This window comes from Salvelinus namaycush, chromosome 4, assembly GCF_016432855.1.
Source record: "Salvelinus namaycush isolate Seneca chromosome 4, SaNama_1.0, whole genome shotgun sequence".
Lineage (NCBI taxonomy): Eukaryota > Metazoa > Chordata > Actinopteri > Salmoniformes > Salmonidae > Salvelinus > Salvelinus namaycush.
In genome coordinates, this window is record NC_052310.1 from 4,798,788 (window position 1) to 4,822,452 (window position 23,665).

Consider the following 23,665-nt stretch of genomic DNA (forward strand, 5'->3'; position numbering starts at 1 on the left):
GGTATTTGACAAAGTACAGTGTGAAGGATATATATATTACAGTAATGTGCATGATGTGGGTATTATCATGTATTTGTCATATCTAAAATGTATCCTTAAAGGAATATATACATTAAAAGGAATTTTGTATTACATTTTGTGTTTGAAACAAATCTCTGCTACTGATTACTAAATAATTGTCACGGCTGTCTTCCTCTTCTTCCTCTGAAGAGGTGTAACAAGGATCGGACCAATACGCAGCGTGGTAGGTATCCATGTTTTAATATAGAAAACTGAACTATGAACACCAATACAAAACAATAAACGTGAACAAACCGTAACAGTCCCGTGTGGCACAAACACTGACACAGGAAACAATCACCCACAAAATACCCAAAGAACATGGCTGCCTAAATATGGTTCCCAATCAGAGACAACGATAAACACCTGCCTCTAATTGAGAACCAATCTAGGCAACCATAGACTTACATAAACACCTATAATGAACACAACCCCATAACTCTACAAAAAAAAACTAGACAGTACAAACACCCTAGACGAGACAAAAACACACACACCACCCTCGTCACACCCTGACCTAACCAAAATAATAAAGAGAACAAAGATAACTAAGGCCAGGGCTTGACAGTACCCCCCCCCCCCCCCAAAGGTGCGGACTCCGGCCGCAAAACCTGAACCTATAGGGGAGGGTCTGGGTGGGCATCTGTCCACGGTGGCGGCTCTGGCGCTGGACGTGGCCCCCACCCCACCATAGTTTATTCCCGCTTCCGTGGCCTCCTCTTAATGGCGACCCTCCAAATTAACCCCACTGGACTGAGGGGCAGCTCCGGACTGAGGGGCAGCTCCGGACTGAGGGGCAGCTCCGGACTGACGGCTCTGGCTGGTCATGGCTGACTGACGGCTCTGGCAGGTCATGGCTGACTGACGGCTCTGGCAGGTCATGGCTGACTGACGGCTCTGGCAGGTCATGGCTGACTGACGGCTCTGGCAGGTCATGGCTGACTGACGGCTCTGGCAGGTCCTGGCTGACTGACGACTCTGGACGGTCCTGGCTGACTGACGACTCTGGCCGGTCCTGGCTGACTGACGACTCTGAACGGTCCTGGCTGAATGACGGCTCTGTCAGCTCCTGTCTGGCGGGCGGCTCTGTCGGCTCCTGTCTGGCGGGCGGCTCAGGCGGCTCCTGTCTGGCGGGCGGCTCAGGCGGCTCCTGTCTGGCGGGCGGCTCTGGCAGCTCCTGACTGACGGACGGCTCTGAAGGCTCAGGACAGACGGGCGGCTTTGAAGGCTCAAGACAGACGGGCGGCTTTGAAGGCTCAGGACAGACGGGCGGCTTTGAAGGCTCAGGACAGACGGGCAGCTCAGATGGCGCTGGGCAGACGGGCAGCTCAGACGGCGCTCGGCAGACGGGCAGCTCAGGCGGCGCTGGGCAGGGGGGCAGCGCAGGCGGCGCTGGGCAGATGGCAGACTCTGGCCTGCTGAGGCGCACAGTATGCCTGGTGCGTGGTGCCGGAACTGGTGGTACCGGGCTAGGAACACGCACCTCAAGGCTAGTGCGGGGAGCAGCAACAGGGCGTACAGGGCTCTGGAGACGCACAGGAGGCTTAGTGCGTGGTGCCGGAACTGGTGGTACCGGACTGGGGCGAGGAGATGGCACCGGATATACCGGACCGTGAAGGCGTACTGGAGCTCTTGAGCACCGAGCCTGCCCAACCTTATCTGGTTGAATGCTCCCCGTCGCCCGACCAGTGCGGGGAGGTGGAATAACCCGCACTGGGCTGTGCTGGCAAACCGGGGACATCATGCGTAAGGCTGGTGCCATGTACACCGGCCCGAGGAGACGCACTGGAGACCAGCTGCGTTGAGCCGGCTTCATGGCACCTGGCTCGATGCCCACTCTAGCCCGGCCGATACGTGGAGCTGGGATGTACCGCACCGGGCTAAGCACACATACAGGAGACACCGTGCGCTCTTCCGCATAACACGGTGTCTGCCCGTACTCTCGCTCTCCACGGTAAGCCCGGGAAGTTGGCGCAGGTCTCCTACCTGACTTCGCCACACTCCCCTTTAGATCCCCCCCAAGACATTTTTGGGGCTGACTCTCAGGCTTCCAGCCTCGCTTCCGTGCTGCCTCCTCATACCACCGCCTCTCGGCTTTAGCTGCCTCCAGCTCTTCACGAGGGCGGCGATACTCTCCAGCTTGAACCCAAGGTCCCTTACCGTCCAGAATTTCTTCCCATGTCCAGAAGTCCTGTGTATGCTGCTGCTGCTGTCGCTGCTGCCCGTTACCACGCTGCTTGGTCCTATGTTGGTGGGTGGTTCTGTCACGGCTGTCTTCCTCTTCTTCCTCTGAAGAGGTGTAACAAGGATCGGACCAATACGCAGCGTGGTAGGTATCCATGTTTTAATATAGAAAACTGAACTATGAACACCAATACAAAACAATAAACGTGAACAAACCGTAACAGTCCCGTGTGGCACAAACACTGACACAGGAAACAATCACCCACAAAATACCCAAAGAACATGGCTGCCTAAATATGGTTCCCAATCAGAGACAACGATAAACACCTGCCTCTAATTGAGAACCAATCTAGGCAACCATAGACTTACATAAACACCTATAATGAACACAACCCCATAACTCTACAAAAAAACCCTAGACAGTACAAACACCCTAGACAAGACAAAAACACACAAACCACCCTCGTCACACCCTGACCTAACCAAAATAATAAAGAGAACAAAGATAACTAAGGCCAGGGCGTGACAATAATAAAAATGTATATACGGTAATGACACAAAAGAACACTTGAACAAGTGCTGTTACAAACTTAACAGCAAAAATTGCAAGCTTCAGGTCTCTCTTGATGTGAATATTTTTGTGAATATATATGTGGAAATATAAAGTTGAAGTGTAAAAAACGTTAAAAAGATGGCGTAGTCAGCAGCTAATGTTTCATCTCATTCAGTCTCTCCTGTACCTTCTGTGGCTGGTCAAACTGCACCAGTCTGAGGATGTTCTTGTTGTCCATCACTCCCTGGATAAACTCCTCCTCTGTTAGCTTATCTGAAAGGACAGAACACATAACAGATAAAATAATAGATACATTTACAATGCTCATCGCATATAAGCTCAAAATACATTCATCAAAATACAAAATACAATATACATGATTTTCTTGAACTATTCTTTGAGTGGTTCCTAAACATGAAAACAAGGCTTACCATTTTCTTTCTTGCCGAAGAAATCCCAGATTTTATCAGCTCTCTTCTCTGGTGTGTTCTCATCATCAGGAAGATTCTTCTGGTCCTCTTTGGAGATCATGTTGAATATCGACTATAAACAGAAAGTTTCTTTCATCATTATAGAGATTTGAGCAGCACGCAAAACATGATGTTACCTCATCTCATCTCTTACACCTATTTCATCACATCTATTTCACAATGACTCTACAACTGACCTCGACCATCTCCTGGATCTCCTTCTTGGTTATGCTTCCGTTGTGGTCGACGTCATACAGGTTGAACGCCCACTCCAGTTTCTGTATGGTCCTCCCAGAGGAGGTCAAGTGCAGGGCCATGATGTACTCCTTAAAGTCCAGCATCCCATCACTGCAGGGTTCAATATCATTCAATTACTCTGTTTCTATATCCCACAAGTGCTAATTATGCAGAGCAGTGCAAATCAGCAGGAACGTTGTAATGATCATATCATCCATCACCTGTTGGAATCGAAGCTCCTGAAGACGTGGCGTGCATAAGCCTTGGGGTCTGCGTCGGGGAAGAATTTGATGTAGATGGCCTCAAACTGCTGCTTGCTGATTCGCCCACTGGGACACTCTCTCAGGAAGGTCTGGTACCTATAGAGGATGAAATAAAGATGGATCAAATAGTAGCTACGTCTCAAATGACACCCGTCTCTCTATAAAGTGTATTTATTTTGACCAGAATTGTAAGTTCTAGGTACCCGGTACATAGCTGCTCCTCGCTGTACTTGGTGTTCAGTTTCAGCTCCTCTAGGAGATCCTTGGACAGGGAGACACTTTTGCTGTTGCCCATCTCTCCTGTGTTTCGGGATCGTTGTCCTCTATTTTTCTCTCTGTTTCTTCCCTCTCTGTCCGTTGCTCTATTTTGCTCGATTCCTCCTTTGTTCTTTATCAGTTTCTTTGTCTTCCACACTCTCTTTGTTTTCTCTGATCTCTCATGTGAGGGGACCCACTCAATCCTAGTCTGGTGCACCTCTGCTCTGACCAGAAACAAACACTGGCCCTCTTGTTCTCTGCTATTTAAATTAAGACAGATTGGTATTGGTCCAGACTGGGTGTAGGGGAGATTATAGTACACACAGCTGGTGATTTTCAGTGCACTCAACTGACACCTACGTTGAAATGGATAGGGATTAAACAGCAGGGAACCTCATGGTCTAATACTGTTTGATTAGATTGGTGTCTGTGTATTACCTGTTTTACACTGATACTCAGTGATAGGCAAAAAACACATATGAACATGAGTCATCACTATCACAAGCTGTGATTATTCATAAGTATGACATTGTAATTTGTCAATTACTGAGGTAAAAAAATAGTTTTTATATGTATACATATATGTATATATTGAACAAAAATATAAACGCAACATGCAACAATTTCAAAGATTTTAATGAGTTCAAATCAAATTGTATTTGTCACATACACATGGTTAGCAGATGTTAATGCGAGTGTAGCGAAATGCTTGTGCTTCTAGTTCCGACCATGCAGTAGTTTCTAACAAGTAATCTAACCTAACAATTTCACAACACCTACCTTATACACACAAGTGTAAAGGAATGAATAAGAATATGTACATAAAAAAATATGAATGAGCGATGGCCAAACGGCATAGGCAAGATGCAGTAGATGGTATAGAGTACAGTATATACATATGAGATGAGTAATGTAGGGTATGTAAACTTTATATAAAGTGGCATTGTTTAAAGTGGCTAGTGATACACTTATTATATCAATTTTTCATTATTAAAGTGGCTAGAGATGAGTCAGTATGTTGGCAGCAGCCACTCAATGTTAGTGATGGCTGTTTAACAGTCTGATGGCCTTGAGATAGAAGCTGTTTTTCAGTCTCTCGGTCCCAGCTTTGATGCACCTGTACTGACCTCGCCTTCTGAATGATAGCGGGGTGAACAGGCAGTGGCTCGGGTGGTTGCTGTCCTTGATGATCTTTTTGGCCTTCCTGTGACATCGAGTGGTGTAGGTGTCCTGGAGGGCAGGTAGTTTGCCCCCCGGTGATGCGTTGTGCAGACCTCACTACCCTCTGGAGAGCCTTACGGTTGTGGGCGGAGCAGTTGCCGTACCAGGCGGTGATGCAGCCCGACAGGATGCTCTCGATTGTGCATCTGTAAAAGTTTGTGAGTGTTCTTGGTGACAAGCCAAATTTCTTCAGCCTCCTGAGGTTGAAGAGGCGCTGCTGCGTCTTCTTCACCACGTTGTCTGTGTGGGTGGACCATTTCAGTTTGTCCGTGATGTGTACGCCGAGGAACTTAAAACTTTCCACCTTCTCCACTACTGTCCCGTCGATGTGGATAGGGGGCTGTTCCCTCTGCTGTTTCCTGAAGTCCACGATCATCTCCTTCATTTTGTTGACATTGAGTGTGAGGTTATTTTCCTGATGCCACACTCTGAGGGCCCTCACCTGGTAATCAATCAAAATCAAAATCACTACCACTGTAGTGTCGTCTGCAAACTAATAGTTCATATAAGAAAATTCATTGGGCCCTAATCTATGGATTTCACATGACTGGGAATATAGATATACATCTGTTGGTCACAGATACCTTAAAAAAACGTTAGGGGCGTGGATCAGAAAACCAGTCAGTATCTGGTGTGACAACCATTTGCCTCATGCAGCGTGACAGATTTCATTCGCATAGAGTTGATCAGGCTGTTGATTGTGGCCTGTGAAATATTGTCCCACTCCGCTTCAATGGCTGTGCGAAGTTGTTGGATATTGGCGAGAACTGGAACACGCTGTTGTACACGTCGATCCAGAGCATTCCAAACATGCTCGATGGGTGACATGTCTGGTGAGTATGCAGGCCATGGAATAAATGGGATATTTTCAGCTTTCAGGAATTGTGTATAGATCCTTTCGACATGGGGACGTGGATTATCATGCTGAAATATGAGGTGATGGCGGCGGATGAATGGCACAACAATGGGCCCCAGGATCTCGTCACGGTATCTCTGTGCATTCAAATTGCCATCGATAAAATGCAATTGTGTTCGTTGTCCGTAGCTTATGCCTGCCCATACCATAACCCCACCGCCACCATGGGGCACTCTGTTTACAACGTTGACATCAGAAAACATCTCGTCCACACGACGCCACAAGGTGCACCACTTTAATGTTTAATCAGCTTCTTGATATGACACACCTGTCAGGTGGATGGATTATCTTGGCAAAGGAGAAATGCTCACTAACAGGGATGTAAACAAATTTGTGCACAAAATTGGAGAGAAATAAGCTTTTTCTGCATATGGAACATTTCTGGGATCTTTTATTTCAGCTCATGAAACATAGTACCAACACTTTGTTGCTTTTATATTTTTGTTCAGCGCATTCAGAAAGTATTCAGACCCCTTCCCTTTTTCCACATTTTGTTACGTTACAGCCTTATTCATCAATCTACACACAATACCCCATAATGACAAAACAGGTTTTTAGAAATGTTTGCTAATTTATTACAAATAAAAAACAGGAATACCTTATTTACATTAGTGTTCAGACCCTTTGCTATGAGACTAGAAATTGAGCTCAGGTGCTTCCTGTTTCCATTGATCATCCTTGAGATGTTTCTACAACTTGGAGTCCACCTGTGGTAAAATCAATCGATTGGACATGATTTGGAAAGGCACACACCTGTTTATATAAGATCACACAGTTGACAGTGCATGTCAGAGCAAAATCCAAGCCTTGAGGTTGAAGGAATTGTTCGTAGAGCTCCGAGAAAGGATTGTGTCGAAGCTCAGATCTGGGGAAGGGTACCAAAACATTTCTGCAGCATTGGAGGTCCCCAAGAACACAGTGGCCTCCATCATTAGTAAGTGGAAGAAGTTTGGAACCACCAAGACTCTTCATAGAGCTGGCTGCCCGGCCAAACTGAGCAATCGGGGGAGGTGACCAAAAACTCGATGGTGACTCTGACAGAGCTCCAGAGTTCCTCTGTGGAGATGGGAGAACCTTCCAGAAGGACAACTATCTCTGCAGTACTCCACCAATCAGGCCTTTATGGTAGGGTGACCAGACGGAAGCCACTCCTCAGTAGAAGGTACATGACAGCCCGCTTGGAGTTTGCCAAAGATTCTCTGGTCTGATGAAATCAAGATTGAACTCTTTGGCCTGAATGCCAATTGTCACATCTGGAGGAAACTTGGTACCATCCCTACGGTAAAGCATGGTGGTGGAAGCCTTATGCTGTGGGGAAGTTTTTCAGCGGCAGAGACTGGGATTCTAGTCAGGATCGAGGGTAAGATGAACAGAGCAAAGTACAGAGAGATCTTTGATGAAAACCTTCTCCAGAGCACTCAGGACCTCAGACTGGGACCTTCCACTACGACAACGACCCTAGGCACACAGCCAAGACAACGCAGGAGTGGCTTCAGGACAAGTCTCTGAGTGTACTTGAGTGGCCCAGCCAGAGCCCGGACTTGAATCCGATCGAACATCTCTGGAGAGACTTGAAAATAGCTGTGCAACGACTCTACCCATCCAATCTGACAGAGCTTGAGAGGATCTGCAGAGAAGAATGGGAGAAACTCCCCAAATACAGCTGTGCCAAGCTTCTAGCGTCATATCCGAGAAGAATCCAGGCTGTAATCGCAGCCAAAAGTTCTTCAACAATGTACTGAGTAATGGGTCTGAATACTTTTGTAAATAAGTTATTTCTATTTTTCATTTTAAATGCATTTGCACAAATTTCTAAAATCTTGTTTTTGCTTTGTCATTATGGGGTATTGTGTTTAGATTGCTGAGTAATATTTTGTATTCAATCCATTTTAGAACAAGGCTGTAATGTAACAAAATTTGGAAAAAGTCAAGGGGTCTGAATACTTTCCGAAGGCACTCTACATGTGTGAATGGATACGACAGTGGATACTGTCTCCTTTGGATCAAAATGAAAGGAGGTAGTTACTGCCACACAACACTTAGCAGCAGTAAGAGGTAATCTGCTGAGCAAACCCACTGCTGTGTCTGAACATCTCTGACTAATCTCAAGGGAATTAACTCAGTAAAAGCATTGAGACGCCAGGGAGACGATAAAAACAAGAACATCTCTGATTAAACCCATACGTTTAAAAAGCTTTTTCTCTACATTCATTGTTATTGTACAAATTGTATAGTTTACTTTAAATTACAGCTTTGGCTTGTTCATTGATTATGCTTTATAAGGCAAATTAACGATTGTGGAATGAATAGATTTTCCTCTAACTATTCAGGCTTTGTTATCGCCCAGGTGAGCACCAATGGTTTTGTCGCTGTGTGCTGAGTAACACAAGAAAAGAAGAGGGAGTTTTAAATAATCCACAGCAAGCGCAGCATTTCATAACCCACTTAACGCTATATACCTCAGTGACGTAACATCAACTGTGAGACGATTATTAGTTGCATTGTTTCCTCCTGTTCATGTCTTATTGCTATGCAACAAGCCGATACAAGAAACAAAGTAGAGGAGCGCATTGGATATGTCACGAGTCCAGAGTTTCAGTGTGTGCCAGGTACGTTCCTTATGCATCTTGTTTTGTAGAAAACAACAATACAATAGACAGCTTGGGATGCAGGGTTGCTTGCTTTCTAGAGACAGATGTAGAGGCTGCGAGAGCAAGGTGGACAGAAATCTGATATTATTTGGTTTCCAGTGAGTCGTTTCAGGATGAATCAAATTAAACCTGTGGCATCGATCCACAAACCCTCCCTCTTCTAGGCCTGGATTTGACTTTTAGGACTTGACAGCGTAGCCGTAAACTGTGTTTTCCACTAGCGCCAGCTACTACAGCCTACTACAGAGTCATTTTCAGCCAGGTACTTTTTTCCACTTAAATTAACAAGGCTACTTTTCAATTCGCTAGTCAGTTGATCTCCTGCTAGAATGAACAATATGCATCTTCTAGCGATTGATAGGACAAGCGCCTGTTAGTCACAAAGTGAGCGATGACAGTGAAACACTGCTGGTTTAACAGTCGGCTGTATGTCCCGCCTCTCGGTACCTGGGCGTGTGTGTGTTGTTGCAGTCAAATGTCTACACGGGGTGGATAGAACATGAATTTGCACGTCTTTTATAATGTGGTAACATTGTCTAAATCCACTTAGCCTATTGCTTTCTGGCACATTCATGTATTTTCTTTGGCGTGCAGGGTCCGACATGAACGACGACGGCCCCTGGGGTAAAATAGTAAATGTAAAAACATGTCGGGCCAGTGGATCTCGTCAGTAGAGCACAGGCATGACTCTTAATAAGCCTGAACCTTATCCATGCCCGCAACATTCAGGCCCTTCCCTACCCAGGGTCAATTGCTTCTGCCAAATTCAAGGCCCGGACCAAAACCAGAAATATCTTCCTCCATTAGTAAATCAATTAGCTGCTTCTCTCTGTCTGTCTCTCGCTCCTGCTTGCCTCACTCTGCATGCGCTCGTGGTGGCTCTGGGTCTGTGAGTATCCATAGCAACGGCTCCGCTTGGGCTGCTCTGATCAATGAGGAGACATTAGAGAGCAGATAGTTGTATAGTTACTTTTCGTCGTTGTAAACTCTAACTCAAGGAACATTATTATTTTCTGTGAAATAATCTCACCTGTTTCATATGTGACGAGGCTGAAGCACTTCTGACACCTTGTTATGATCTTAGTCAGACATGACTGTATTGCGCAACAGATCACGAGCAAATGGCTCAGCTACAAAATGTTAGTGATCAATTTAGTGATACCCGAGCCCTACCTGTAACCTAGTTATTGATGAAAAACAGGCCCTACCCAGCCCTATCCTAATCAGTGGAGGCTGCTGATAGGAGGACGGCTTATAATGATGGCTAGAATGGAGTGTAACGGAACAGCATCAAACCCATTCATGTGTTGATACCATTCCATTCACTCCATTCCGGCCATTATTTTAAGCCGTCCTCCTATCAGCAGCCTCCTCTGATCCTGATGTACAAGCTCTGTCAGGTTAGAAGGGGAGCGTCGCTGCAGAGATATTTTCAGGTCTCTCCAGAGATATTCGATCGGGTTCAAGTCCGGGCTCTGGCTGGGTCACTCAAGAACATTCAGAGACGTATCCTGAAGCCACTCCTGTGTTGTCTTGGCTGTGTGCTTAGGGTCGTTGCCCTGTTGGAAGGTGAACCTTCGCCTCAGTCTGAGGTCATGTGCGCTCTGGAGCAGGTTTTCATCTAGGATCTCTCTGTACTTTGCTCCGCTCCTCGATCGTGACTAGTCTCCCAGTCCCTGCCGCTGAAAAACATCCCCACAGCATGGTGCTGCCACCACCATGCTTCACCGTAGGGATGGTGCCAGGTTTCCTCCAGATGTGATGCTTGGCATTTAGGCCAAAGAGTTCAATCTTGGTTTCATCACACCAAAGAATCTAGGTACCTTTTGGCAAACTCCAAGTGGGCTGTCATGAGCCTTTTACTAAGGAGTGGCTTCCGTCTGGCTACTCTACCATAAAGGCCTGATTGGTGGAGTGCTGCAGAGATAGTTGTCTTTCTGCAAGGTTCTTCCATCTCAACAGAGGAACTCTTGAGCTCTGTCAGAGTGACCATCAGGTTTTTGGTCACCTCCCTGACCAAGGCCCTTCTCCCCCGATTGCTGATCTAGGATTCTTCCATTTAAGAATGATGAGGCCACAGAATGATGGAGGCCACTGTGTTCTTGGGGACACATTATTTGGTACACAAGTATTCAGTACCCTTCCCCAGATCTGTTCATCGACACAGTCCTGTCTCGGAGATCTACGGACAATTCCTATGACCTCAAGGATTGGTTTTTGCTCTGACATGCACTGTAAACTATGGGACCTTACATAGACAGGTGTGTGCCTTTCCAAATCATGTCCAATAAATTTAATTTACTACAGGTGCACTCCAATTAAGTTGCAGAAACATCTCAAGGATGATCAATGGAAACAGGATGCACCTGAGCTCTATTTCGAGTCTCATAGCAAAGGGTCTGAATACTTATGTAAATAAGGGATGTTATTCTATATTTTTTTTGAAAACATTTGCAAAAATGTCTAAAAACCTGTTTTCGCTTTGTCATTATGGGGTATTGCGTGTAGATTGCTGAGGGAAAGAAATATATACATTTTTGAATAAGGCTATAATTTAACAAAATGTGAAACATGTCAAAGGGTCTGAATACTTTCTGAAGGCACCAATAGGGCCAGAAACTTTTCAGCTCATTTTTGCATTCCAGTTCAACATTTACCTGCTCTGTCGAAGTCTACCATGGAAAACCATTGAAGACTACAGGCGTAAATGTCATACCGTTTGAATTTGAGCAATATGATTAGCAGTTTGTTTAAGCATCAGTTGATGCCTTCACACAGCTGTCTGGAGGGGCACATAAGTTGAGGCCTTCACACAGCTGTCTGGAGCAGCACATGAGTTGATGCCTTCACACAGCTGTCTGGAGGAGCACATGAGTTGATGCCTTCACACAGCTGTCTGGAGGAGCACATAAGTTGATGCCTTCACACAGCTGTCTGGGGCAGCACATGAGTTGATGCCTTCACACAGCTGTCTGGAGGAGCACATGAGTTGATGCCTTCACACAGCTGTCTGGAGGAGCACATGAGTTGATGCCTTCACACAGCTGTCTCGATCAAGAATAACAGGTTTATAAAAGGTTTAGAACTGACTGAATATAGTTGATCTCATGTATCTTTGCCATTTATAAATCAGACAACGTAGTTATATGTTCATGGTGCCACATCCAGACAAGTCAACTGAAGATCTCCTTTGTATTTTTAATATAACAATCAGGACTTGCCAGACAGTGACGTTAAAGTGAGTGACTTGTCAGTAGCCTCCTGAATTACATCGGTAAGAGAGCTGTTCATTTGGCTCCCTACTGGTAGGCTTTTTGGTAAATATCTCTAGATAAATTATGAAAACATTCGGTAAATCCTCCTCACAGCAGAAACAATAAGTATCCTGGTGGAGCGGTAGTCTCACTGGTCCAAAATATGAGAAAAGAAAACAGATTGAATTGTTTTAAAGCTAAAGACACTGACGGTGGCTTGCGAAGTATTCACCCCCCTTGGCATTTTTCCTATTTTTTTTGCCTTACAACTTGGAATTACAATGTATTTATTGGGGGTTTGTATCATTTGATTTACACAACACTTTGAAGATGCAAAATATTTTTTTTATTGTGAAACAAACAAGAAATAAGACAAAAAAAAAGAAAACTTAAGCGTGCATAACTATTCACCCCCCCAAAATCAATATGTTGTAGAGCCACCTTTTGCAGCAAATACAGCTGCAAGTCTCTTGGGGTAGGCCTCTCTAAGCTTGGCACATCTAGCCACTGGGATTTTTGCCCATTCTTTAAGGCAAAACCGCTCCAGCTCCTTCAACTTGGATAGGTTCTGCTGGTGCACAGCAATCTTTGTCATACCACAGATTATCATTTGGATTGAGGTCTGGGCTTTGACTAGGCCATTCCAAGACATTTAAATGTTTCCCCTTAAACCACTCGAGTGTTGCTTTAGCAGTATGCTTAGAGTCATTGTCCTGTTGGAAGGTGAACCCCCATCCCAGTCTCAAATCTCTGGAAGACTGAAACAGGTTTCCCTCAAGAATTTCCCTGTATTTAGCGCCATCCATCATTCCTTCAATTCTGACCAGTGTCCCAGTCCCTGCCGATGAAAAACATCCCCACAACATGATGCTGCCACCACGGGGTGATGAGAGGTGTTGGGTTTGCGCCAGACATAGGGTTTTCCTTGATGGCCAAAAAGCTCAATTTTAGTCTCATCTGACCAGAGTACCTTCTTCCATAAGTTTGGGGAGTCTCCCACATGCCTTTTGGCGAACACCAAACGTGTTTGCTTATTTTTTTATTTAAGCACTGACTTTTTTCTGCCACTCTTCCATAAAGCCCAGCTCTGTGGAGTGTACTGCTTAAAGTGGTCCTATGGACAGATACTCCAATCTCCTTTGTGGAGCTTTGCAGCTCCTTCAGGGTTATCTTTGGTCTCGTTGTTGCCTCTCTGATTAATGACCTCCCTGCCTGGTCCGTGACTTTTGGTGGGCGGCCCTCTCTTGGCAGGTTTGTTGTGGTGCCATATTCTTTCCATTTTTTAATAATGGATTTAATGGTGCTCTGTGGGATGTTCAAAGTTTCTGATATTTTTTTATAACCAAACCCTGATCTGTACTTCTCCACAACTTTGTCCCTGACCTGTTTGGAGAGCTCCTTGGTCTTCATAGTGTCGCTTGCTTAGTGGTGACCCTTGCTTTGTGGTGTTGCAGACTCTGGGGCCTTTCAGAACAGGTGTATATATACTGAGATCATGTGACAGATCACGTGACACTTAGATTGCACACATTTATTTAACTAATTATGTGACTTCTGAAGGTAGTTGGTTGCACCAGATTTTATTTAGTGCTTCATAGCAAAGGGGGTGTATACATATGCACGCACCACTTTTCCGTTTGTAATTAAAAATAAAAATAAATTAAACAAGTTATTTTTCCACTTCATCAATTTGGACTATTTTGTGTATGTCCATTACATGAAATCCAAATAAAAATCCATTTAAATTACAGGTTGTAATGCAACAAAATAGGTAAAACACCAAGGGGGATGAATACTTTTTCAATGCACTGTACATGGTATTTTCAAATATATTTTTTTATAGGTCTACTGATTTAATCAAAGAGTTGACAATGGAGTCATCGTCTGCTGCTTTCTGTCTATCATAGCCCATGATTAATACAGGGCAGACAATATTGTTGATTGTCTCACATTGACTTGGAGAGGCTCTCTCTTCATTCTCCTTTTTAAAAACAATAGATCTTGTGACTTGTATAAGATCCTTATGCATGTACAGGAAGGAAACATTATCTACCCTCCTCACTATCTGTCTCTGTCATCTCTGATCTCTTGTTATTCTCCACAGGATAAGAAAGTATGTGTATGTATACTGTAGAATAGAAATAGAACGGACTTGGAACCTCTAACCCTGGCAATTTGACTGTTAAACTCATGGGTACACTCGCAATGGCTGCCTGGTATTGTGATGCACTTAGTTTCCATGGTAATGTAGAATGTTCATTCCAATGAGGCTAACTGATGTGGCTCGGGATGATACATGTAGATGCGATGATGACACTGAAACGAGAGGGCCTGTCAAGCCAAATAGTACCCCCCGTGTCACAATGGGATTCGATGAGACAGGCCCTTCTCTGCCAGAGTTATAATTAATTTGAAGAATGTACTGGGTGGTTGTACAGTACAAGGCATAATGTAACCATGGCAACAACCCATAACGAATCAGATTCCATAAATCTGTCATGCTGGAGCATGACAGAGTCTGTTCAAGTTGCTCCTTAGAAACTCATCCTAGATCAGTTTAATGGTTTCACTCCCAATGGTTTCACTCCCAATGGTTTCCACTCCCAATGGTTTCCACTCCCAATGGTTTCACTCCCAATGGTTTCACTCCCAATGGTTTCACTCCCAATGGTTTCACTCCCAATGGTTTCACTCCCAATGGTTTCACTCCCAATGGTTTCACTCCCAATAGTTTTCACTCCCAATGGTTTCACTCCCAATGGTTTCACTCCCAATGGTTTCTCCCCCAATGGTTTCCACTCCCAATGGTTTCACTCACAATGGTTTCACTCACAATGGTTTCCACTCTCAATGGTTTCACTCTCAATGGTTTCTCCCCCAATGGTTTCCACTCCCAATGGTTTCACTCCCAATGGTTTCACTCACAATGGTTTCCACTCTCAATGGTTTCACTCTCAATGGTTTCACTCACAATGGTTTCCACTCCAAATGGTTTCACACCCAATGGTTTCACTCTCAATGGTTTTCACTCACAATGGTTTTCACTCCCAATGTTTGGATCCGGGAGAATGTAGGGAATGTAGGTTGATCCTAGTCCTGTGCCTAAGGGCAACTTTTAACTTCGAGCAGTAGATATGTGACTCGAAGCACGCCGATTTGATTAATTCCTCTAAATATATTGACAAGCATATCCCACATATCAGTAATAATGGTCTCACGAACAACCTTATCCCACATATCAGTTATAATGGTCTCACGAACAACCTTATCCCACATATTTTTTTTATTAAAAAAAATTAATAATAATTTAGTCAGTTAAGTCAGTTAATAAGAACAAACGCTTATTTTCAATGACGGCTTAGGAACAGTGTGTTAACTGCCTTGTTCAGGGGTAGAATGACATATTTTTACCTTGTCAGCTCGGGATTTGATCTTGCAACCTTTAGATTACTGGACCAACGCTCTAACCACTAGGCTACCTGCCACCCCTACACTCTAACCACTAGGATACCTGCCGTCCCTACACTCTAACCACTAGGCTACCTGCCACCCCTACACTCTAACCACTAGGATACCTGCCGTCCCTACACTCTAACCACTAGGCTACCTGCCGCCCCTACACTCTAACCACTAGGCTACCTGCCGTCCCTACACTCTAACCACTAGGCTACCTGCCGCCCCTACACTCTAACCACTAGGCTACCTGCCGTCCCTACACTCTAACCACTAGGCTACCTGCCGTCTCTACACTCTAACCACTAGGCTACCTGCCGTCCCTACAGTCTAACCACTAGGCTACCTGCCACCCCTACACTCTAACCACTAGGATACCTGCCGTCCCTACACTCTAACCACTAGGCTACCTGCCGCCCCTACACTCTAACCACTAGGCTACCTGCCGTCCCTACACTCTAACCACTAGGCTACCTGCCGCCCCTACACTCTAACCACTAGGCTACCTGCCGTCCCTACACTCTAACCACTAGGCTACCTGCCGTCTCTACACTCTAACCACTAGGCTACCTGCCGTCCCTACAGTCTAACCACTAGGCTACCTGCCGTCCCTACAGTCTAACCACTAGGCTACCTGCCGCCCCTACACTCTAACCACTAGGCTACCTGCCGCCCCTACACTCTAACCACTAGGCTACCTGCCGCCCCTACACTCTAACCACTAGGCTACCTGCCGCCCCTACACTCTAACCACTAGGCTACCTGCCGTCCCGACACTCTAACCACTAGGCTACCTGCCGTCCCTACACTCTAACCACTAGGCTACCTGCCGTCCCTACACTCTAACCACTGGGCTACCTGCCGTCCCTACACTCTAACCACTAGGCTACCTGCCGTCCCTACACTCTAACCACTAGGCTACCTGCCGTCCCTACACTCTAACCACTAGGCTACCTGCCGCCCCTACACTCGAACCACTAGGCTACCTGCCGTCCCCACACTCTAACCACTAGGCAACCTGCCGTCCCTACACTCTAACCACTAGGCTACCTGCCGTCCCTACAGTCTAACCACTAGGCTACCTGCCGTCCCTACACTCTAACCACTAGGCTACCTGCCGTCCCTACACTCTAACCACTAGGCTACCTGCCATCCCTACACTCTAACCACTAGGCAACCTGCCGTCCCTACACTCTAACCACTAGGCTACCTGCCGTCCCTACACTCTAACCACTAGGCTACCTGCCGTCCCTACACTCTAACCACTAGGCTACCTGCCGTCCCTACACTCTAACCACTAGGCTACCTGCCGTCCCTACACTCTAACCACTAGGCTACCTGCCGTCTCTACACTCTAACCACTAGGCTACCTGCCGTCCCTACACTCTAACCACTAGGCTACCTGCCGTCTCTACACTCTAACCACTAGGCTACCTGCCATCCCTACACTCTAACCACTAGGCTACCTGCCGCCCCTACACTCTAACCACTAGGCTACCTGCCGCCCCTACACTCTAACCACTAGGCTACCTGCTACCTAATATCAGTTATACCTAATATCAGTTATAATGGTCTCACAAACATGTATGAAAAGTCCCTATCTCCCATCCCCCCCATTTTACAGACAAATACTTATTTTTACAGAGAAATATGTTGGTTTACATTTGTTTGTAGTTTTGACTCCCAATGGTTTTGACTCCCAACTGTGGCTGGGATATGCCTCTGGGATATGCCTCCACACCCTGACCCCACACCCTGACCCCACAACCCCTCACTGCAACAACAGTGTCCTGGGGGGGTTGAGACACACACAGACCAGGGGGGGGGGGGGTGAGACACACACAGCCCGGGGGGTTGAGACACACACAGCCCCGGGGGGGATTGAGAGACACACAGCCTGGGGGGGGGGGGGGGGTTGAGGCACGCACAGCCTGGGGGGGGGTTGAGACATGCACAGCCTGGGGGGGGGGGGGTTGAGACACACACAGCCTGGGGGGGAATTGAGACACGCACAGCCCGGTGGGGGGGGGGGGGGGGGGTTGAGACACACACAGCCTGGGGGGGGGGGGGGGGGGGGGGTTGAGACACGCACAGCCCAAACAATAGCCCCTTTTACTGAGATGTGGCTCTGAGCCAGAACACAACCTTGCCAATAATAAGCCATTCAAGGGCCTTGAAGAAGGAATGAACATCAATCATTCCACTGCCATCGAACTGGCTCTCTCACAGAGGTTAGAGCTGAGGGGGCTGAGGTGAAGAGGGCTGAGGTGAAGAGGCCTGAGGGGGCTGACGTGAAGAGGGCTGAGGTGAAGAGGGCTGAGGGGGGTGAGGTGAAGAGGGCTGAGGGGGCTGAGGTGAAGAGGGCTGAGGGGGATAAGGTGAAGGGGGCTGAGGGGGTTGAGGTGAAGAGGCCTGAGGGGGCTGAGGTGAAGAGGGCTGAGGTGAAGAGGGCTGAGGGAGTTGAGGTGAAGAGGCCTGAGGGGGCTGAGGTGAAGAGGGCTGAGGTGAAGAGGGCTGAGGGGGGTGAGGTGAAGAGGGCTGAGGGGGCTGAGGTGAAGAGGGCTGAGGGGGATAAGGTGAAGAGGGCTGAGGGGAAGAGGGCTGAGGTGAAGAGGGCTGAGGGGAAGAGGGCTGAGGTGAAGAGGGCTGAGGTGAAGAGGGCTGAGGGGGCTGAGGTGAAGAGGGCTGAGGTGAAGAGGGCTGAGGGGGGTGAGGTGAAGAGGGCTGAGGTGAAGAGGCCTGAGGGGGCTGACGTGAAGAGGGCTGAGGTGAAGAGGGCTGAGGGGGGTGAGGTGAAGAGGGCTGAGATAGCTGAGGTGAAGAGGGCTGAGGGGGATAAGGTGAAGGGGGCTGAGGGGGTTGAGGTGAAGAGGCCTGAGGGGGCTGAGGTGAAGAGGGCTGAGGTGAAGAGGGCTGAGGGGGGTGAGGTGAAGAGGGCTGAGGGGGCTGAGGTGAAGAGGGCTGAGGGGGATAAGGTGAAGAGGGCTGAGGGGAAGAGGGCTGAGGTGAAGAGGGCTGAGGGGAAGAGGGCTGAGGTGAAGAGGGCTGAGGTGAAGAGGGCTGAGGGGGCTGAGGTGAAGAGGGCTGAGGGGGATAAGGTGAAGGGGGCTGAGGGGGTTGAGGTGAAGAGGCCTGAGGGGGCTGAGGTGAAGAGGGCTGAGGTGAAGAGGGCTGAGGGGGGTGAGGTGAAGAGGGCTGAGGGGGCTGAGGTGAAGAGGGCTGAGGGGGATAAGGTGAAGAGGGCTGAGGGGAAGAGGGCTGAGGTGAAGAGGGCTGAGGGGAAGAGGGCTGAGGTGAAGAGGGCTGAGGTGAAGAGGGCTGAGGGGGCTGAGGTGAAGAGGGCTGAGGGGACTGAGGTGAGGAGCACTGAGGTGAAGAGGGCTGAGGTGAAGAGGGCTGAGGGGAAGAGGGCTGAGGGGAAGAGGTGAAGAGGGCTGAGGGGAAGAGGGCTGAGGGGAGGAGGTGAAGAGGGCTGAGGGGAAGAGGTGAAGAGGGCTGAGGGGAGGAGGTGAAGAGGGCTGAGGGGAGGAGGTGAAGAGGGCTGAGGGGGCTGAGGTGAAGAGGGCTGAGGTGAAGAGGGCTGAGGGGGCTGAGGTGAAGAGGGTTGAGGTGGGTTTTAGGAGACTGGTTGATGGACTTAGGCAATTTATTATGGAACCCAAGGGTTGGAATTCAATCAAACCGAGGACTTTGTTTATTGCAAGCACATACTTAAATTTTTTTGTTGCATTTGGGTCGTTCCACGAAAAGAGTGCCTTTTGAGTCCATTTGATATTTAACTAGAAATTGTGCACCAATATTGTACTGTATTAGCCTGGTATATTAAACAAAGTGCCCTCTAATATAAAACACAGGTAATTAAATAAATCCGATTTTTTATATGAATAAGGACTTGCTAACCTGCAAAAAATCTGCATTTTGACATGTCCTTCAATGCACCCTCTGTGACTTCTAGGAAGATTTGACCCACTTATCCCCAAAATGTATCCACAGTTGTCACCATCATTGTAAAACCCTGGTTATTTTGTTGCTTTGACAAAGTCATTTCCGAAGACGATTATTATTCCGTTTGAAAGTGGCAGAGCTAGAGCGATGCTTGTCAATCAGTCTTCTCACGGAGCGTCTGTAGCATCTGAACAGTTTGACCTACTAACTAATATGACCACTCTACTGAAAGGGGAGACTGTCACAATGGTGTTCTCCATTTTGCTCTATGATCCCACAAGCCCAACGGGACTCGTCTGAAGTCGGTACCGCCGATGTGCTAACTTCTGTCTGTAGCGTTCGAACAGTTTGACTTAGAAACTAATATGACCCCACTATAGAAAAGGGAGACTCTCACGATGGTGTTCTTCATTTTTCTCTATGACCCCCAAAAGTGTCACAGGACTTAACTGAAGGTTACTGGTACCGGTTAAAAAAACTACAATATTTTCGGAGCTTTCTTAGATCTCCTAGATATACACTGAACAAAAATATGCAACATGCAACAATTTCAAAGATTTTATTGAGTTACAATTCATAGAAGATAATCAGTCAATTGAAATGAAGTCATTAGGCCCTAGTCTACGGATTTCACATGACTGGGAATACAGATATGCATCTGTTGGTCACAGATACCTTTAAAAAAAGTAGGGGCGTGGATCAGAAAATCTCCTTCGAATAGAGTTGATCAGGCTGTTGAATGTTGTACCACTCCTCTTCAATGGCTGTGTGAAGTTGTTGGATATTGGCGGGAAATGGAACACTTTGTCGTACATGTCGATCCAGAGCATCCCAAACATGCTCAATGAGTGACATGTCTGGTGAGTATGCAGGCCATGGAACAACTGGGACATTTTCAGCTTCCAATGGGACAACATTCCACAGGCCACAATCAACAGCCTGATCAACTCTATGCGAAGGAGACGTGTCGTGCTGCATGAGGCAAATGGTTGTCACACCAGATACTGAGTGGTTTTCTAATCCACGCCCCTGATCTACTTTTAACCAACAGATGCTTATCTGTATTTCCAGTCATGTGAAATTCATAGATTATGGCCTAATTTATCTATTTCAATTGACTGATGTCCTTATATGAAATGTAACTCAGTAAAATCTTTGAAATTGTTGCATGTTGCGTTTTATATTGTTGTTCAGAATTGTCACGTTCCTGACCTTATTTTCCTTTGTTTAACTTTGTTTAGTTGGTCAGGACGTGAGCTGGGTGGGTAGTCTATGTTATGTGTTTCTATGTTGGGTTAAATGTGTTGCCTGATATGGTTCTCAATTAGGGGCAGGTGTTTGACGTTTCCTCTGATTGAGAACCATATTACGGTAGGCTGTTCTCACTGTTTGTTTGTGGGTGATTGTCTTCCGTGTTTGTTACCACACGGGACTGTATCGTTTGTGCTAGTCTGTACCTGTTTCGTGCGTTCTTTGTGTTGATGTAAGTTCATATGTTCAGGTCGGTCTACGTCCTTTTTTTGTTTTGTAATCTCTCAAGTGTGTTACGTGTTCATCTGGCTTTAATAAATCATTCATGTCTACATACCTCGCTGCATGTTGGTCCGATCCATGCTCCTCCTCGTCTGAGGAGGAGAACGAATATGACGATAGCCGTTACAAGAATATACAGTATATCACTGCCAAAAAATGTAAAATGACTTGAATGTGAAAATGTTTTTAAGAAATAAAACCTTATTCATTCCTTAAATATCGCAATGTACCCTAAATATATTTTACCTGAACCACAGACACTTCCAAAAATAATAATATATCATATTATCATAATCCAATATATCATAATCCAGTATTTTGTCGTATCAAAACAGCCGAAAGAAACTACCAGAGATAGTTGTAAAATAAAATGTAGATCTATTTATTTATAATATTAATGCCAAAAACATTAACGACAAACATTCAGGAGTTATGTCCATGTAGAATCCTTGGAACTTTCAAGGTTTTAGAACCAGCTAGTAATGGAACACTCTATACAACATGTATGCATCTGCATTGAACAGTAGAACTATATGTGTAATACTTACCGGATAGATACAAGACAACGCTATACTAAAATTCCATTATTCATTTCAACTGTACCCACACTCCTGTGCACTGTGTGTGTATATACAGTATAGATAAACACACTGAGTGTACAAAACATTAGGAACACCTTGCTAACATTGAGTTGCACCCCATTTTGCCCTCAGAACAGATGTTACATTTGAGTCACTCTTTCTTCAAAACTTCCCATTTGTCAAAAACAACCCCAAATCAAATCAAATGTATTTATAAAGCCCTTCTTACATCAGCTGATACTTCTTACATCAATGTTCACCTTAACCTCACTTTATAGTTCACATTTAGATAAAATATAATCTATACATTTGATTGCATTTTATGTACGTTGTATTACATAGCAGCAACGCAGTAGCTGTTAAATTTCCTAATTAACCTCTGTGTTAGTATTTCAGTTGGTCAACAATTTACTGAGTGTGTTTATACAGACAATTCTAACAAAGACTTTCATGACTAAACCAAGATAGACCACAGCTTGTCGTTTCCAATGGGAACAAATGAGTCATAATGGGCAGAACAAGCAAGGAGGTGGGCAGAGCCAAGCACGAACTAGCAATATCCTATTGGCGCATTCTAGAATATATCTGCATATTTCCGTTACGGAACGCCTACTCTGTGAAGTGCGCGTGTGCAATAACTCAATTCGCCTTTGTACTCCTTCTAAACAGCGCAATTTTTTCAAACTTTTGAAAAGATTAAAGTCTACAAAACTTTGTCCACTCTGTTCATAATATATTATAGTTTTGGGAACAGAAAACTGTACTTCAGATCAAATGTTTAATCAAGTAGAAAATGTGCAGGAATGTTGGCCAAAATCCATCTTGTTCCATCTTCTCCCACTGCCCGCCAGTGGGCTTCCTCTCACTACCAGTGAGTGGAAACGCCAACCGTGTGCTTCACAATTATAAATCCAGTGAGATATCTGTCTCATTGTTCTATCTGTGATTATAAGGTCGTCACTAGTTACCACAGACACTCAACCAATCAGACGAGGGAGTGTGATGACGCGTATTCCGGCTCAGAAGGCCCACCTACCCGACCAATCAGAAGAGGGAGAGTGATGACGGTATTCCGGTTTGCGGGAAATGCCTCATATTTGAAATGGCATATTTTGAGTTCAAGTTTGACGACCAAATAACTAATGGTGCTTTCAAGACAACTGTGAGCTCTAGAAAGTCTCCGACTTGGAATTCAGAGTTGGATGACTGTTCAAAACGTTTCTCCCCTGTCGGTGCTAGTTTTTTTCTCAGAGGTCTCAATTGTCTTGAATGCACTGATGTCTAGAAATGTGCCATGTAAGTCCAATCAATTATTAGTATTATTAAATGCCATCTTCCAAAGCTTGAAGATCATGCCTTTGTACAGAGACGGAAACTGGTACAAAATACCAAAAAGGTGGACTGCGAGGCTATGTTAAGTTAAACAAATGAATGACTATAGTAAGTGCCTAGGTGCCAAATAAAATAACAGTGTTGAAGTTTTTATCTTAAATCAGCCAAATTATCTGCCCAATTATTTTATATTTTTTATATCTGTGAACATTTCTGTGAAGTTGTGTACATTTACTTGTGGATTTTGAAAAAAATTAATCTGAACTCAAGATGTGCCACTGTTTGTCTACATGCCATTTTAAAAACAATGCAGATATTGGAGTAAACCACTTTTTTAAAACAAGTAACTATGGGTAAGGGGAAAAAATCATGATTAGCTTGCAAGCTGAGTTTGAATAAGACATCCCATTAACACTTAGCATTTATAACGGTTGAATAAGACACCCGATTAACACTTAGCATTTATAACGGTTGAATAAGACACCCGATTAACACGTTGTATTTAGAACGGTTGAATAAGACACCCGATTAACACTTAGCATTTATAACGGTTGAATAAGACACCCGATTAACACTTTGTATTTAGAACGGTTGAATAAGACACCCGATTAACACTTTGTATTTAGAACGGTTGAATAAGACATCCCATTAACACTTAGCATTTATAACGGTTGGTTATTGATGAATCAATATATAAAAGAAATGCAAGCCGGTCGGCATACATGTCATCACACTCCCTCATCTGATTGGTCGA

At 45.6% G+C, this 23,665-nt stretch overlaps 1 protein-coding gene across 1 annotated transcript; it reads right to left on the minus strand.

Annotated features, from left to right (window-relative positions):
• Positions 1 to 2,951: 2,951 nt before the first annotated feature.
• On the minus strand, positions 2,952 to 4,062 carry LOC120045413 (recoverin-like). Its single transcript, XM_038990292.1, has 5 exons — positions 3,971 to 4,062; positions 3,726 to 3,863; positions 3,465 to 3,615; positions 3,229 to 3,340; positions 2,952 to 3,070 (listed from the first exon to the last, which is right to left on the minus strand). The coding sequence occupies exons 1-5, from the start codon at positions 4,060 to 4,062 to the stop codon at positions 2,952 to 2,954; spliced, it is 612 nt and encodes a 203-aa protein (XP_038846220.1).
• Positions 4,063 to 23,665: the final 19,603 nt, after the last annotated feature.

Excerpts from the sequence above, each read along its gene's own strand:
- LOC120045413 (XM_038990292.1), bottom strand. The coding sequence starts at position 4,062 with ATGGGCAACAGCAAAAGTGTCTCCCTGTCCAAGGATCTCCTAGAGGAG. Across the intron at positions 3,864-3,970 it reads GAGGAGCAGCTATGTACCGG|GTACCAGACCTTCCTGAGAG; the intron begins GTACCTAGAACT and ends CATCCTCTATAG. Across the intron at positions 3,341-3,464 it reads AGATCCAGGAGATGGTCGAG|TCGATATTCAACATGATCTC; the intron begins GTCAGTTGTAGA and ends TTCTGTTTATAG.